This window comes from Nomascus leucogenys, chromosome 19 (assembly GCF_006542625.1).
Source record: "Nomascus leucogenys isolate Asia chromosome 19, Asia_NLE_v1, whole genome shotgun sequence".
Taxonomy (NCBI): Eukaryota; Metazoa; Chordata; class Mammalia; order Primates; family Hylobatidae; genus Nomascus; species Nomascus leucogenys.
In genome coordinates this window covers 57957685-57976480 of record NC_044399.1, presented here as the reverse complement: position 1 = coordinate 57976480, position 18796 = coordinate 57957685, and the positions used below count along the sequence as shown (strand labels likewise).

Genomic DNA, 18796 nt, shown 5'->3' with positions numbered 1-18796 from the left:
TAAGAGCTTCTGCACAACAAAAGAAACTATCAGCAGAGTAAACAGACAACCTGCAGAATGGGAGAAAATATTTGCAAACTATGCATCTGATAAAGGTCTAATATCCAGCATCTATAAGGAGCTTAAATTTACAAGAGAAAAACAACCCCATTAAAAAGCGTGCAAAGGACATGAACATCTAGACACTTCTCAAAAGAAGACATACATGTGGCCAAGAAGCATAAGAGAAGAAGCTCAATATCACTGATCATTGGGGAAATGCAAATCAAAACCACAGTGAGATACCACCTCACACCCGTCAGAATGGCTATTACTAAAAAGTCAAAAAATAACAGATGCTGGTGAGGTTGCACAGAAAAGGGAACCCTTATAACACTGTTGGTGGGAGTGTAAATTTATTCAACCATTGTGGAAAGCAGTATGGTGATTCCTCAAAGAGTTAAAAGCAGAACTACCATTAGATCCAGTAATCCCATTACTGAGTACATACCCAGAAGAATATAAAGCATTCTACCATAAAGACATCGGCATGTGAATGTTTATTGCAGCACTGTTCACAATAGCAAAGACATGGAATCAACCTAAATGCCCATCAATGACAGACTGGATAAAGAAAATGTGGTACATATACACCATGGAATATTATGCAGCCATAAAAGAAGAAGAAGATCAAGCCAGGTGCGGTGGTTCACGCCTGTAATCCCAGCACTTTGGGAGGCCAAGGCAGGTGGATCATCTTAAATCAGGAGTTTGAGACCAGCCTGGCCAACATGGCGAAACCTTCTCTCTACTAAAAACACAAAAATTAGCCGGGTGTGGTGGCAGATGCCTGTAATCCCAGCTACTCAGGAGGCCAAGGCAGGAGAATCACTTGAACCCAGGAGGTGGTGAGCGGAGATCGTGGCACTACACGCCAGCCTAAGCAACAGAGGGAGACTCTGACTCAGAAACAAACTAACAACTACAACAAAAAAACAAGATCATGTCTTTTGAGGGAACATGGATGCGTGGATGGAGCTGGAGGCTATCATCCTTAGCAAACTAATTCAGGAACAGAAAACCAAATATCACATGTTCTCACTTATAAGTGGGAGCTAAATGATAAGAACTTACGAACACAAAAAAGAAAACAACAAGCGCTAGGGTCTACTTGAGGCGGGAGGGTGGGAGGAGGAAGAGAGGCAGAAAAGAGGACTATTGGGTACTGAGCTTAATACCTAGGTGATGTAATATATGTACAACAAACCCTGGTGACATGTGTTGATCTACGTAACAAACCTTCACATGTACCACCAAACCGAAAATAAACATTTTAAAAAAAGGAATGTGGACAAAAGACAGTTGTTTATTGTGAATGTTTGTCTGGCCAAGAAGCCCCCTCAGATGTGCAGGGAAGGCATTCCCTTTCTCCTGGAGGTAGCTGGGGATGACCTCTCCTTCTCATTCCTGAAGACTCTGTCTCACTGCCAGAACCACCCATATTCTGCTCCTCCTCATCCATTTGCCTGCTGTAAGTTAACAATCCTTGCCATCAAGTTACATCCGCTGCCCTACCCCACTGCCACTCACTTTTTCTCACAACAGAGTCCCAGAGCTAGACCACCTAACTAGCCCAGCATCTCTAAATCACACTGCCTGGGTATTCCAGCCAGGGCTTTAGAATTGGACTGACCTGGTGCCTAAAGACAAGTCAAAGCCTCTGAGTCTTGATTCATTCCCACATCTATAAAAGGGAAACTACTTACTTCACAGGATTTTCTGAGGGATTAATTGTGATCATGTCAGTAAAAATTCCCAGCATGTGGTACACTTATGAACCTCCAGCCAGGAACCTTTCTGACAAAGGAGTAATGCCTGTCACCTGGGCATGGGGACATAGGATCTCCCAGCCAGGTTGGGCTCTGTCTTAATAGGAATGTCACTACTAAAAGTACCCAAATGTTCCTAGAACTTGGGATCACTCAATCACATTCTCTGGGTGGTTTGTTAAAACCTGGACTGGACTATGAGGGGCAAGAGCAACCTCTTTTTAGCAACAATAAAGTCATTCTTTGAGCTGACTGCACCATTAAAACACACAGGGGCAAAACAGAAAAATGCTGTGCTCATCGCTGAGCAGGTTGCCCTGAAAAGCAGAGAATGAAAAATAGGAATAAGAGTGGGCATGGGGACCCTGGGTTCTAGGGTGCTCTTGTGCAGGAAGGAGAGGGGACAAAAAGAGTAGGCTCTTGCACAGTATGAAGGCTTTTGAGTAAAAATCTGAAGGAGATGGAGAGATTGAGATTCAAGTCCTAGTTTTGCTAGTAAATCAATGCAATTTAACTTTGTTTTTGTTTTCTAGAGACAGGTATTGCTCTGTCACCCAGGCTGGAGTACAGTAGCATGATCATAGTTCAACACATCCTCAACCTCCTGTGCTCAAGGGATCCTCCTGCCTCAGTCTCCAGAGTAGCTAGGACTACAGGTGCACACCACAGGGACTGGCCAAGTTTGAATTTTGTTAGTAGAGATGAAGTCTTGCTATGTTGCCCAGACTGGTCTCGAACTCCTGGGCTCACGCAAGCCTTCTGCCTCGGCTTCCCAAAGTGCTGGGATTACACACGAGTCACCAAGCCCAGCCATAATTTAACCGTTCTGGATCACAACTTCCTCAATCGCAAAGTGAGATTAAAAGTAATTGTATCTTTTTATAAAAAAGTTCCCAGCACAATATATTCACTCCCTTTCTTCCTTCTGCCTTCACATTCCCTATCCTTTGGTTTGGGAACCAGCTCCTTCCTGGCAACCAAACCCCAAGATGTCATGAACTGTGCTCAGCCCACCATGCCCTGCCCCACTCCCCCCCGCCCCCCAAGGATTCAAAGATATCAGAGCATCCCTTGCCCTCCATGCTGCCAGCCCAGCCTTTGTTTCCCATATAGGGTCCAGGTCTGTCTGTAAATTGGAACTAGAATTGTCTTCACGCCTATTGCTCAGGGTAGTAGAAAACACTGAGAGATGTTTTCTGCCATGCCAAATAGGAATCCTCAATAGATTTTCCCCATAAACTCTGTTATAATTGGTGGCTAGAGTCCATATTGCCATGGACACTCTTCTATATTTACATTAAGGACTAAATTGATTTTGCAGACTGATCTGAGAGTTTAACCACCATTTGTACCACAGTCTCTGTGGGAAAATATATTCCATGTTCCAAACAATTGACCCTTTGGAGTTGGTCCAGTTCCTGAGCTGGGGACGGCATGTACAATATTATGTTACATTTTGAGTTTTATTTGTATGTCTTAGAATCAGAGACTTGTTTGAGCTGGAAGAAGCTTGGAGATCATTTATTAATGGGTACATTTTGTAGGTAATGAATCCAAGGTTCAGAAAGATAGAATTGTCTAAGGTTATTCAGCTGCTTTGTTCTCCCACCTCCAAGCCAATGCTTTTCCCACTATCCAAGTCATTTTGTGGTCATTTTCCCACATAGTCATTAAACAACTTGAAAGGTGGGAAGTCATGCCTTCTTCAACACAGACTCAAACTCACTTAGTGTTTCATAAATACTTAATTGGTTCATTATTCTTTTTGCTTCAGAGGTCTATTCACTGTAAGGTTTTCTTAAATAACAAGTACCATAGAGCATTTCAATTAAGAACTTATTATGATAGACTGGATTTGGTTTAAATCAAGATTTAAATAATAATTAATAAATATTCTATTTAACCAGTGTTTCCTATATAAAAGACCTATCGGTGTTGGATGTAACTCTGATGAATATATTTCACAGCTCACAAATAGTTTGGCTTTAGTTTTAACAGACATATGCTATTAATTTTAATGTGGTCTTATATATTATGAGAAGCTACTCATTTTATAACTACATAAAAAAAGTAATGCTTTCCTTGTCTTATCTACCAAAACCCAATTGAAACAGAGACATAAAAACCATTTAGGGCCAAGTGCAGTGGCTCACGCCTTCAATCCCAGCACTTTGGGAGGCCGAGGTGGGAGGATTGCTTGAGCCCAGGAGTTCGAGACCAGCCTGACACAGCGAGACCCTGTCTCTACTAAAAATAAAAAAAATAGCCGGGCATGGTGGCACGTGCCTATGGTCTCAGCTACTAGGGAGGCTGAGGCAGAAGGATTGCTTGAGCCTGAGACGTCAAAGCTGCAATTAGCTGTGAATGAGCCACTGTATTCCAACCTGAGTGAGGCTCTGTCTCAAAAAAAAAAAAGAAAAAGAAAAGAAATTAAGCCATTTAGCGGTAAACCTCCAACTGAAAAGGTGAATTATATGTGACTTGGATATATTACAGGAGAAACAGAGCAACAAGAAACAAAACATTTACAGTACACTGTTTTATTTGAAACAAATATTCACATATTGTATACTTTCCTTCACCAGTTTTTCCTGGTATCCGTTTCAGTGAGCAGGATGGGGGCGGGGGGGGGGGGGTGGGGGGGGGAAGCAATAAAAGAGAAACATTCTTACCTGTGTAGATGACTTGCTTTTATTGTAACAAAGGCAACTGGCCCTGTAATCTAATTACAAGAAAAAAAGGCCACAGATCAACTCTTCAACAATTAAATAGTCATTACTTGTGGTAGCTGTTCATCTAGCTTTAATTGCCTTATAGTTAACAGTTCTAAATAGCCAGTTAACTCCTTCAATTACTAGACATTTATTTTTCAATCACTTTATCTTGAAAGATACAGATATACTATGGAGTTAGCTTAAGACAAACTGAGAGAGAGAGAAAAGAGAGTTGGTTGGGGCCACGGGGGAGGTTACTGACCAAGGGCAGGGAAGGAGGCATTTATTTATATTTGCCTTATAATTCTGGGGGGCTAAATTGGCTGAGGACATGCCTTATGGCTTAGCTATAATTTTGGCTATTCTCATATGTATAATGAAATGAAACCAAAACTAAATCTTAAGAACAAATCTTGGCCCTGCCTGGCTGTACCACCTAGGCCTGGCTCTGTATTGAGAGGGGTGGCCTCCTAATGATGCATATATGTCCTTCTCTGGTTTTTCAATCTTCTTGAATTGGGCTGACTATAAAAGCTTAATGCATGTGATATAAAGAATGGCTGCCCTCCAGATATAACTAGTAAAATTTAAACTTACTGCTACTTAAGACTTATTAAACACTTGATTGAGAAGAATCATATTTATGGAAGGACAGCCCAATGAATGTTGACTCATTCATTTAAAAGTCATCTTGGATTAAGCCAGAGCAACAAAAAAACTATATATCACCCCCTCCACATTTTGCTACCTAAACTTACTCACTTTCACATCAGATTGGCTACTGGCTAATACTGAGAGGCATACAAGAAAAACATCCCTATGAAAGTCTTTGCTGTGTTTACTAACCGGAGTCACCAGGCTGCTGTTTACTGTGTTCCAAAATGCCTTCTTTAAGGACAATACATAGAGACAGCTCTCTGGTCTCAGTACAGAGATGGTTGGGTTCCTCTGAGCACTGGTTTGCCTTTATCTGATAGGCACAGACATTACCTATTAGTAAAAAATTAAATAATAATTTTATTAAGACCCCTAAATCATGATGCCCAAACCCCTTGCAATCAGGAAATCTAGATAAAGAACAGGAGTTTCCCTTCATAGACATTTCTAGAATTACCCAAGGATATTAACATGCATGACCCAGATGCCTCCCTAAGCCTTATGGTGTGCTGGTAAATGTTTAACAACCATTATTCAGAAATAAGGCAGGAAAACTGCCATCTATGACTGGTAAGATTACAGGTGATTTTTATATTTTTTTTCTTCATTTTCCCAACTTCCTTCAGTAAACACATTTTACTCTGAAGGGGGTGAGGGTGGTGGCTAATGTTTGGGATTATGGTGAGCTGCCCTAGAAACTATCGGGTTATTAAGTAACACTTAATATATGTACCAGTTTCACTTCAAAATCTGAAGCATTCTGAACTCTTAATTATTTTGGAGGGACATCCCACAGAAAAGTTGGCTGAGCCCCTAGTGATAAAGCTCTTTCTTACAGTGGCCCATTCCTGCCCAAGACTCTAGGCACTGGAAAACCTGGTGGGGGTGGAGAAGGTAACATCAGCAGGCAAGTACTCAGAACCACTCTCCTATCTCCTACCTCTTCTTCTCACGACCTCCAAAACTCTGCTGAGACCGGCCTCCCTCTGCCTCACTTGTGGTGATTTTCTCTCGGATGCTCGCTTTCTCTCTGTGCAATCTTCCCTTTGGGTGTCCCTTGTCCTTTAAACATGTCTGCATATACTGGAACTCTAATTGTGGACAGGGTTTGAAGTTCTTTTTCATGGGATTCATGGGCCCCATGAAAATTAGAGGCTAAGTAGGCACCTATTTACGTGCTCCCAAGCATTCTGTTACACTTAAAGAGGCTCATGGAAGAGATTTGGGCAAGTGGCGTAACTCTACAAGCTGCTATATTCAAGTCCTAGTTCCAGCTTAGCCAAAACACCTACTCCACTTGCAACTGATCTTTTTCTTGGTTGCTAGAAAACTGACAGTCATATGTGTGGCCTACCTCCAGCAAACCAATAGGACCTTACACCATGCATTTTGCATACAAAACTGCTGGCTTAATCTTATCTTTCACACTCACGGTTTTCTTTTGTCCTATTTTTCTCTGTACTTATTTTTAATTTACCCTGCTGTACACATTTACGTAAACTACGTTAAATCCTTTCCTCTGGAATAAAGTAGGGTGTAAATAACTTTAACAAAACAACAAAGAGTAATGATGAGCCAGGTCTTCACTCCTGAAGGCCTCAAAACGAACTGGCAGTGATCTGTGAAAACTACAAAGAACTGCCAGTTCATCTCCACAGATTACTGCAGTCTGTGAAAACTACTCCAGCCAGGACCACCACTATAGCTTGCTGCCTGTTGTGTTCACAATCGGTGCACAAACTCAATCCTGAAATGGAGAGAAAAATAGGGGAAAAAAGGCATTAGGAAATCCTAGCTCTATGTCATCTGGACATTAGAAAGCACTTGGTTGGACAAAGCTTTTTCTCCCCCACAGCACATGCCTGTTTCAGCATCTCAGCCCACATTCACGGAGAGGGAGAATATAGCAATTGTTAAGAATGCAGACTCTAGCACTACATGCCTGGGTTTGAATCCCAGCTCTGCTGCTTATTTGTGTGATTTGGGCTAGGTTTTTTAACCATCTGTGCCTCGGTGAATCCCATCTACAAAGTCGAGATAATAATTATACCTACCTCACAGGGCAGTTGTAAGGATTAAATGAGGTAACGCGGGTGTAACATTTAAAACAGTGGCAGAGTACATACAGGGATCTGAACAAATGTTAGCTACTATTAGTGATATGTGAGTGGGAGAAGCACACTGCCTTGGACTTGGGGCAATAACAAGTCTGAGTTTCTGGAAAAACACTTGTGGAATAAGTAAGGGCTGGCCACCTCCTAAAACAGGACAAAAGATCTGACTTGCCTAGATCCTTAGCGTGACTGCTTCTCCTCTTGCCTTTCTAGAGGCAGTATTACGTGATGGAAATACTTGGTGGGTGCTGTGGGCAAAAAGATAAGTTAGTGTGTTTTTATCCCCTAGGAGCTGAGTCGAGAGTAGGAGAAAAATGCATAATTACCAGGTAGGGTGATTAAGCAATACACTGGAGGCAGCAACAGAAACACACCGTGGAAAAAAGATACCCACGGCGTGGATGGAGATATGAGATGTGTGAAAGCGCTAGACACAGGGAGCCATCTGCACCCATATAAAATTGTATTATTGCTGACTCCTACAGGGCCCACTTCAACGCTTCTTTCAACCAGTATCCCTGCGGAACTAATTTTGTAGAACCGCTGGGGATAAAGACCTTTATTTGCAATGTCGAACTCCAGCAGAGTAACCCGCTTCTTGCTTTCCACACGCGCAAACCCGGGTTCCAAACGCTGCAGTTCGCGTTTCCCGGTTAACGGAAGAAACACGAAGAACTGTTTGCAGATCTAGGGGATGAAGCCAAGAAACGGAAAGCGAGGCCGAAAGGGCGCAACCACCACGTCTGGAGGACGCCAGTGAAGTAGAGAAAGGGGAAGGTCAGCCCTGCCCCAGCGCGCTCTGCGTAACCGGGACTTCCTCCGCGCAGCAAAGCCGGGGAACCTTCCTGGCGCCTGCGCCACCGCGGCGAGACTCGGCGCCGTGGACGTGGAGAGAGGGCGACGCACCTGCGCGAAGACGGCAGCGCGAGAAGCCGCTCCAGTGCGGTTGCGCGGCGGCCCAGGCGTCGAGGGCAGCCTCGGCGGGGAGCGCGCCGCGCGCCTGCGCGGAGAGCTGCGTGACGCGGTGGCGCGCAAGGGACGTGCGGAGTGAGTGGCGCTGCGGGTGGGGCCGTCGGCGGCGCTGGTGAGCTTTGCGGAGCTGGGCGGTGCCGAGGAGGAGGTGGCGGCCTGGGTCTGACGCGGCCCTGTTCGAGGGGGCCTATCTTGTTTATTTATTTATTTTCCGTGGGTGCCTCCGAGTGTGCGCGCGCTCTCGCTACCCCGCGGGGAGGGGGTGGGGGGAGGGCCCGGGAAAAGGGGGAGTTGGAGCCGGGGTCGAAACGCCGCGTGACTTGTAGGTGAGAGAACGCCGAGCCGTCGCCGCAGCCTCCGCCGCCGAGAAGCCCTTGTTCCCGCTGCTGGGAAGGAGAGTCTGTGCCGACAAGATGGCGGACGGGGAGCTGAACGTGGACAGCCTCATCACCCGGCTGCTGGAGGGTGAGTGCGCGCCGGACCGCGGGATGGAGGGAGGTCGGGCACCGCCGCCGACCCCTGCGTCCCCCTCTGCCGCCGGAACGCAAGGGGACCCCTTTCCCGCCCCGAGACGAGTCTCTGGGAGCGCGGCGCGGCGGACGAACCCCGAGGAGGGGGCGAGGAGGCTCTGGGAGCGGGGGAGCGGCCTCTGGGAGCGCGGTCAGGGGAGATCAGGGGAGAGAGGGCCGTTCCCGCGGACCCTCGGGGGCTAGGCCCGCCGGCCGAAGGCTGTGCGGAGCGGGTCTGCGGGAGACAGCCTTTCGGAAAGGCCGCCGGGCTCCGCGCGCCGTCGTGCTCGCCTCCGGTGACCCCTCCGAGGAGGGGCAGAGGATGCCTGCCACCAGGCTTTGTGTGTCCGTGGAATCACTGTTTCTTCTATATTCTCTTTGTGCATTGCCCTTGGCTGCCTCCGATTGTCGTTCCGGGAGTGAATTTTACGTATATATATAAAAACCTGTCCTTAACAGGAATGCTTCGTCTGCTCTGCATTTTTACACAATGCTGTAGAATGGATTCTTCTTAAAGAAAGGATAAAATTAGCGGGAATTAATCTACCGTTTGTTACTTGGCCTAAAAAAATTGTAAGACAAAATATTTGATCAGGTTGAAGGTGCACGTAAGAAATTTGATGTATGTAGATGGGTTTGCTGAAGGGATTGGCTTTTGCGTTTGATTTGAGCAGAGCTTAATTTCCGCACAAACTTAGTGAAAATCTATTTTTAAAGCCTGTCTTGTATTTGAAAGATATTTGCAAGTCTACGCAGCGTTTGAACTTTCCGGGCCCTAGTGTTCTTATTGAATTGTTTCATGTTGGTGGGAAGGCAAGGGGGGGCGGAAAACGAAGAGGTGGACTAGCCGGGAGTTAAATGTATTGATTCATTGCAGGATATTATTCAAAGTTAAATGCAGTCTTCTGCCAAAGAGTCCCTCTACCCTAAAGTTTTCGTCATCAGTAATTGTTTTGTGAGTGTGTAGAAAAGCCTTTAATCCTTTTTAAACAATTTAGAGGCCTCTTTGTTAGCCGCCGTCCAAGGATTGCGTATGTACTGTTTGCTTTCAAATTACCTTAAGATAATTGCTACAGTGAAGCAATATGTACTTATATTTGGAAAATCATCAAAGAATATTGTAATGGGGGAGGGGTAATTCCTTTTTTTCAACGAATGTGTCGGTATCTCAAACCCAAGTTCTGTGAGTACCTGTTCTGTAACTAAATACTGTATATTTGCTCCAGATGTGAAAGCCCTCCAGCAGTCTTAAGACTGAATAGGAAGCAAAAGTTTTACCAGGAACTCTTACTTACCTTTTCCTTTACTATCAAGTTATTCCTGGGAGGCCCCCTGGTGCCTGCAGTCAGTGTTCACTACGTAAGACTGTTTCAGATGTGAACATCTTGCTGGGTCTTTGAGAAATTTACTTTGAAAATAATTGTATTTTGTAACTGCTCTATGAGGGAAATAGTTAATTTAAAAATGTGTATGTCTTGTTTACATTTGGGAAAGTAGAGGCCTTTTTTTTTTTTTTTTTTTTGAGACTCATTCTCACTCTGTCGCCCAGGCTGGAGTGCAATGCCACAGTCTCGGCTCACTGCAACCTCCGCCTCCCGGGTTCGAGCGATTCTTCCGCTTCAGCCTCCTGAGTAGCTGGGATTACAGGCACTCCGCCATCATGTCCGGCTACTTTTTTTGTATTTTTGTAGAGACGGAGGTTTCACCATCTTGGCCTGGCTGGTCTTGAACTCCTGACCTCGTGATCCACCTGCTTCAGCCTCCTAAAGTGCTGGGATTACAGGCGTGAGCCATTGCTCCCGACATATTTTTGTATATTTTAAACTTTGCTTGTAAATTTAAATATTTTTAAAATATGTTTGTATCTCAACTTATATTTTATTTCATTTTCCATATATTTTGTAGGCATAAAACAGATTTATGTTTTAAAATGTTTGTATCTTTTTAAATTAGACGCACCCTTATATGATTACAGGTACTTAAACTTCACGAGTGGGTTGTGCAAGGTTACTGGAAAAGACACTGGGGAAAAATAGTCTAAGTGATTCCATTTGTTTTTGTGAATTCAAATTAAATATTTGGTTTTGTACAATCTTTTTTCCTTTTTTGAGGGATGGGGGGGTAAGAATTGTAGTCCAGACACATTTCTTTCTTAATTTAGCAAGCGTTAACAAGTTGACCTCCTCCTTGCCAGGCACCAGCAATCCTAAGATAAGACACAGTCTCTTCGCTCAAGGAGCTCCCAGTCTAAACAAGTGACTTTCAGGCTTTTTCAGCCTCCTCTCTGTCCTATGTTCAGCACACATTCTATCAGTAGGTTTCAGTACTTCTTCATCCTACAGAAGCATATTTAGTTTGACAGTGCCCCCAAGGGATTCTTAAATATTCTAGGTTTTTCACCTCCTTCCCAGATCTAGACCTGTTGAAAGACTTGTCCAGAGCAGACTTGAATTTTCTAGTAAATAATTATTTTTAATCTTCAAAGAAAATTTTGCCCACCTGGATTTTCAATGATATTAGACGCTAGTTAATGATATTTTGTAAAGCCGCCTAGCAAGAATAACTGTGGTTAGTGTTTTTAGTGTCAAATGAACGTGTAAGTAAAAATTTGGCAAGAATTTCTCTGCATTAGGGGAAAACATTCAGCAGGACCTGATCTCATTTTAAAATGCTGATTGTAGCCCCACAACATATTCCTGATTGTTTTTTCTTTTTTACTATTTTAAATCGCCGATCAGCTATACACACTTCTGGTGGCTACATTTTATGAGTTGCTTTTTGTTTTTCTTTTTTAGGTGGGCGTATTATTGATCAGTTTTGTTGTTGTTGTTGTTGTTTTGAGACGGAGTTTTGCGCTTGTCACCCAGGCCGGAGTGCGGTGGGGTGATCTTGGCTCACTGCAACCTCTGCCCCCGCAGGTCCAAGCGATTCTTCTGCCTCAGCCTCCCAAGTAGCTGGGACCACAGTCGCGTGCCACTATGCCCCGGCTAATTTTGTATTTTTAGTAGTTTCACCATGTTGGCCTGGCTGGTCTCGAACTTCCGTCCTCAAGTGATCCACCCGCCTCAGCCTCCCAAAGTACTGGGATTACAGCCATGTGCCACCGCGCCCGACCTTGATATGGTATTTTCAAAGAGTCCTTTAGGTCATTTTAATACATACATGCCATTTAATGTAAAACAGAAATATTGATTTTATTATTTGGATGGTGCATATTCTTTCGGTATGTTTTCTTGGATTAACTTTTGCTTAGAACTAAAAACCAAAGACTTCTACTTTATCCCCTGTAGTGACCCTGTTGGCCACATTCTTGTGGCTTACCATAGTGTTTTGATCATTTAAATTGAAGCTAGTTTGAGTATTCTGGAAAATCTGATAAAAGCTTCTTACTTAGATGAGTGGTTCTGAGAGGGGTGGGAAATGGGAGTATAGCAGAATCATCTGGGGAACTTCATTCAAACTGTTAAGTGCTAAGTTTATTTTGGAGGAAGTGAAGTGGAATGAGTAGAATCTAATGCATTTGGGAGGAGATTAGTATGGAAAAATGCTGCTGGGTGAATAAGAGTGCCAGCTCTGTTCCCAACCACAGTCTTGATCCAGGTATTTAAAAACTGGGATGTGCCAGTTGATACAGTATGTCTGTTATGTATCATATATGTGATAATATGAAGTCCCCTGTAATTCCACAATCCAGAGATAACTGTTATTGAAATTTTGATATATTTTTGTTTAAAGTATACTTAATATACTTTGTAAAATTCACATGCTTTACATCATTAGAATATTCTTTACATAGCTTTATGAGTTAATTTTTCATGTAGTATTACATCATGAACATTTTCCCTTCTCATTGAAATGTCTTCAAAAATATCCCCAAAAGCAGTTTGCTGTGAGATAGAAAAGTTTTTCTTAAAGTGTTTTTTAACATATTACCACGAAGCTGAACTTGATTATTACAATATGAGTTGTAGAATATTAGCACTGTGTAAAGTTCCATAGCAAAATGTGATTGTGTTACGTTTTTGGCCCACTTACAGTTTTATGAAAATCTTGGGATGTGTTTGTACCTGTTGTGTTTTTTAAATTCATTTTTCATTTAACTTTGACCTGTCAGATGTCTGAATTTGTGACACTGCCTGTGATCTTTTAGTGTGTATCCCTTTTCCTTCTTGTGAAACAGGTATAGTACTCTTAAGATTTAGTTAGGCTGACAGACTACACTTTAAACTTTTCCTTTTCAAGACAGGCTGGAATGCGGTGGCTTGATCATGGCTCACCGCAGCCTCGACCTCCTGGTCTCAATCAGTCCTTCTGCCTCAACCTTCCTAGTGGATGGGACCACAGGCACATGACACCTTGCCTGGCGAATTTTTTTTATTTTGGTAGAGACAGGGTCTCCCTATGTTGGTTGCCCAGTCTGGTCTTGAACCCCTGTGCTCAAGCAATCCTCCAGCCTTGGCTTCCCAAAGTGTTGGGATTACAGGTGCGAGGTGCTGCGCCCAGCCTGTGGTGTCCTTTTGAAGGTTGAAAAAATAAATGAATGGATTTGAAAAGTGAAATCGATTAATGAAAGCATATTAAAGCTCTCCATTTTAAAATGACAGCTTTATCCAGATATAATTCACATACCATACAGTTTGCCTATTTAGACTATACGATTCTTCGTATACTATAGAGTTGTGCAGCCATCACCACAGTGAACTGTATAACATTTTCATACACATATACCCCCAAAAAAACCCTGTTCCTAGTAGCAGACACCCCATTTCTCCCCATTCCCTCCCCGCCCCCACTAATCTACTTTTTTTTGTCTCTTAGATTTGCCTATTCTGGACATTTCATACAAATGAAATCATACAATATGTTGTCTTTTGTGACTGGTTTCTTTTAATGTTTTTAACATTCATCTTTGTTGTAGTATGTATCAGTACTTTATTCCTTTTATGGCTGAATAATGTTCTATTGTATGTATACACCACATTTTTAATTCATTCATCAGTTGATGGACATTTTGTTTTCTTTTGGCTATTGTGAATACTTGTAGTGCTGCTATCAACATTTATGTACAATTTTTTTTTGTGTGTAGGCATATACTTTCAATTCCCTTGGGTATATAGCTGGGAGTGAAATTTCTAGGTCATATGGTAACCCTATGTTTAACTTTCTGATGAACTGCCAGGTTAAGGCCTCTTTACTGATTAAATTGTTTAATTCTGACCCAGCAATCTAAAGGTTACGCAGTTGGAAAGAAGTGTCAGTTGTTCCTGACAACCTCCACTTCTGTAGGGAAAGTGTTTTGTGTGGATCCACAGCTAGACTTGTTAGAAAAAAGAGCATGTTGGGGAGTGGGGAGGATCACCCGAGGAATATTTTATCTCCTTGATTCTTCTGGATGAGATACTAGAGGAGACATAAGGTCGTGGCATATTTTTTAACTGATTCAGAGATTAGTTGTTTGTTTTCTCTGAATTAATTCAGCAAGTAAGGGAAACTGACAGTTTGAAGAAGTAGCCCAGAGGTGTTTTTATTTTGCTATCTGAATGCAGACCCGGGGCTTTTCTGGTAAATATCTAAATCCAAGATGAAGATTCGTTGGGATTTATACATTATTTAAAATGAGTCTAGAGACAGAGCCATATTAAGATTCAGGATTAGTGGAGAAGATAGTTGCATCTAGTAGGTCTTTTTCTTCCATATTCTCCACGTTTATTACTTTTAAAGGAGTATACATTCCAATGCCATGCATTTTTAATTTTTTTTAATTAATTAATTAATTTTTTTTTTGGACACAGGGTCTAGCTCTGTCACCCGGTTGGAGTGCAGTGGCATGAACATGGCTCACCTGCAGCCTCAACCTTCGGGGCTCAAGTGATCCTTCTACTTCAGCCTCAAGTAGCTGGGACCACAGGCATGCACCACTAATTAAAAAAAATTGGTAGACACAGAATCTTACTTTGTTGCCCAGGCTAGTCTCAAAGTTCTGGGATTACAGGCACCCAGCCCTATTTTCAGATATTTCTACCAGAGGTAAAATAATACAGGTATGAAGGAATGTTAAGATATTTAGAAATACTGACTAAAATTCAGTTACGTATTTCTGAAAGGTTATTCTGGAATCTTGGTGGCATACAGGGAGGCAAGGGGAAGAAATAGTTTGTAAATGTCAGTAGGTTTAGCAGTGGTGTGGTAGGTGGGAATTCCCAGTCGAGTCTTCTAGGATTTGTGATTGGATACAACGTTATACCTTTAGGCAGCAACCACTGCTTCTAGCAGCTTTAAATAGCCATTTCAAGGCTTATTCAAGTACAAATAACCAGTAGCCAGTTTTTTCCTGGTTTGATAGAGGAAGTCAGTCCTTGGTCTAGATGGGTACTTGTCATACAGTAGGAAAAAGGGCAGGGGCGGTTGTCCTTTATTCTGCCTTTGCACTATTCACATGTAGAGCACAGTGATTTATGAGAGTATGTATAACCTTCGTGAACATCACTGGCCTCAGACCCCTCCCTTGCCAAATTTACCTGCATCTGTGCAAAGACAAGTGGAGATATTGATGATATGTGCATATCTCAGAGGGAATAGCGTTTGATTTTTGATGCATGCCCACACTTGCATAATGGGGAGGTTTTAACATAGCATGTTTCACCATAAAGGAATTTTATTCTAAGAATGTTAATCAGAATATCCCTAAGTAACAGAAGTTCCCATCTGGTCAGTTACAAGGTGACCAAAACACTTTCTTGGTTTGAATATAGTCATATGCTCCATCAAATGATGTTTTGGTCAACAGTGGACTTCATGTAAGATAGTTAATGGTCCTGTAAGATTAGAATGGAACTGAAAAATTCCTGTCACTTAGTGACATCATAGGCATAATGTCATACTGCAACGCATTACTCATGTTTGTGGTAGTGCCGGTGTAAACCTATTGCACTGCCAGTTGTGTAAAAGTATAACACAGGCCACGCGTGGTGGCTCATGCCTGTAATCCCAGCACTTCGGGAGGCCAAGGCAGATGGACCACTTGAGGTCAGGAGTTCGAGACCAGCCTGGCCAACATGGTGAAACCCCCATCTCTACTAAAAATACAAAAATTAGTTGGGCTTGGTGGCATGCATATGCCTGTAATCCCAGTTACTCAGGAGGCTGAGGCAGGAGAATTGCTTGAACCTGGGAGGTGGAGGTTGCAGTGAGCAAAGATTGCACCACTGCTCTCCAGCCTGGGCGAAAGAATGAGACTGCATCTCCCAAAAAAAAAAAAAAAAAAAAGTATAACACAATTATATAGAGTACATAATACTTAATAATGGTAATAAACAGCTATGTTATATATTTACTTTTTTTTTTGAGACAGAGTTTCGCTCTTGTTGCCCAGGCTGGGGTGCAGTGACGCGATCTCAGCTCACCACAACCTCCGCCTCTCAGGTTCAAGTGATTCTCCTGCCTCAGCCTCCTGAGTAGCTGGGATTATAGGCGTGCACCACCACACCTGGCTAACTTTTTGTATTTTTAGTAGAGACAGGGTTTCACTGTGTTAGCCAGGATGGTATTGATCTCCCGACCTCAGGTGATCCGCCTGCCTTGGCCTCCCAAAGTGTTGGGATTACAGGCTTGAGTCATGACGCAGGGCCCTGGAATATATTATTTTAAAAAACTAGTTAACTTAAAACCGACTCAGGCATGTCCTTCAGGTGGCATTCCCGGAAAAAAAGCTTCGTTATCCTGGGAGGTGATGGCTCCATGCATGTTACTGCCCCTGAAGACCTTCCAGTGAAGATGTGGAGGTGGAATATAATGTTATTGATGATCATGACTCTATAGGCCTAGGCTAATGTGTGTGTATATGTCTTAGTTTTTAACAAAAGTTTAAAAAGTAAAAAATATTTTTAAAAATAGGAAAAGGCTTATAGGATAAAGATATAAAGAAAATATTGTACAGCTGTATGATATGCTTTTGTTTTAAGCTAATCGTTACTAGAAAATTCAAAATGTTTAAAATTTTTTTTAAGTTTCTAAAGTAAAAAATGTTAAGTAAGCAAAGGTTAATTTATTCTTGAAGAAAGAAAAGTATTTTTATCTTTATTACTGTATATACATTGTGCCTTTTCTGTGTTTAGATATGTTTAGATACACAAGCACTCATTGTGTTACAGTAGCCTACAGTATTCAGTACAGTAACATATTGTGCATCATGCTTTGTAGCCTAAGAGCAATAGACTATACCATCTAGGTTTGTGTAAGTCCACTCTATGATGTTTGCACAACAACAAAATCACCTCACTGTGCATCTGTCAGGAAGTTTCCCTTTGGTAAATGATGCATAACTGTACTTGTCTGACACCATTTTAATCTTCCCCCTAGTCCTACCTCTCATTCTCAAGATTTGGAGAAATCAAAATCTAAGTTTTCATAATAAAAGGTTAGGTATATCAGATGTTACATAGCTTTCACTAATGTCATATCTAGCAGTTGTAATCCCATGTTTTAAAACTTTAAATAGTAAATTAAGAAGGAATCTTTATAGGTACTTGTATGTTTCCTCAGTGTGGTTTGAATTGAGCCTTTTATTTGAATTACTATGAAATACTTGAGCCAAACTAGTGAGACAAAAAGACCAGACTTTTTCTTTTTTCCGAGACGGAGTCTCACACTGTTATCCAGGCCGGAGTGCAGTGGTGCAGTCTCAGCTCACTGCAGCCTCAGCCTCCTGAGTAGCTGGGATCACAGGTGCCCGCCACCATGCCCAGCTAATTTTCTGTATTTTTAGTAGAGATGGGAGTTCACTATGTTGGCCAGGCTGGTCTCGAACTCCTGACCTCATGATTCGCCCACCTTGGCCTCCCAAAGTGCTGGGATTACTGGTGTGAGCCACTGCGCCCGGCCAAGACCAGACTTCTGAGGGGGAGAAACTTGCAAACCTGTCAGTGAGGAGGAGTGAGGTCTGATTTTAGATGACAGAAAGGAATAGCTTTTGTGAATTTCGGACCCCCAGCTACTAGAATTATGTGAATCCTGAATGATAATCAGATGTTTACTCAGTTAAGTGTTTACTCAAATATTAGTAAGTATTGATACATTGGGATGCCATCTTATATAATGATTAAGGACACAGATTCTGGGTGTATTTCAGCCCTGCCCCAGTTTCTTCTGCATCTATGATAGTAAGTGCCTTCAAACAATTCTTGACACATTAAAGGTCAGAAAATGTTAGCCGTCATTATTGCTTAGTACAAACCTGAGCTAGGAAATACTAACAGAGAGCTGTTTGTGCCACTGAGTCCTGGATACTAGTCCCCATACTAATTTTGAGAAGGCTTTCTTGTAAGTATGTGACAGATACTGTTTCCTTCGCTTTCTGTTTATTGCATATAACCACCATTCTTGTATGTAAGTATGTATAACAGTTTCTTTACTATTCCCATTATTCAGCGTTTATAATCTGGTTTGACATATCAGTGTTGGTGCTGAGAGGGAAAGGTATTTCTAGGTAGGATACAATGGTGAAAAGTGATTTAGCGCTATTGTATGCTTGCTTTTGGCCAGGAACTATAGGGCAGTGTATCTTGAACTTTGAGTCTTGAGACCCTCTTACACTCAAATTCTCCATATTTGTAAAGAATTGAAAACGAGCTTTTATTTATGTGAGGTATTTAACAATATTGCATTAGAAGTTAAAACTGAGAATTTAAAAATTTCTGTTCTCGGCCGGGCATGGTAGCGCACACGTGTAATCCCAGCACTTTGGGAGGCTGAGGCAGGTGAATTGCTTGAAGCCAGGAGTTCAAGACCAGCCTGGGCAACATGGTGAAACCCCATCTCTTCTAAACATATAAAAGAGTTAGCTGGGCGTGGTGTCACATGCCTGTATTCCCAGCTACTTGGGAGGCTGAGGCACAAGAATTGCTTGAATCCGGAAGGCAGGGGTTGCAGTGAGCTGAGATTGCGCCCCTGCACTCCAGCCTGGGCGACAGAGCGAGACTGTCTATAAATAAATAAATAAATAAATATCTGTTCTTTAAGTAGCA

The 18796-nt window shown here is 42.5% G+C and overlaps 1 protein-coding gene across 1 annotated transcript in view; it reads left to right on the top strand.

Annotated features, from left to right (window-relative positions):
* The first annotated feature begins 8151 nt into the window (after positions 1-8151).
* Positions 8152-18796, top strand: part of PPP1CB (protein phosphatase 1 catalytic subunit beta) — a 54987-nt gene continuing 44342 nt past the window's right edge. Inside the window, exons 1-2 of the mRNA XM_012501474.2 lie at positions 8152-8377; positions 8592-8730. Of these exons, the coding sequence (XP_012356928.1) occupies positions 8679-8730 (52 nt within the window). The 5' untranslated portion in view covers positions 8152-8377; positions 8592-8678. The remainder of the gene's footprint in view (positions 8378-8591; positions 8731-18796) is intronic.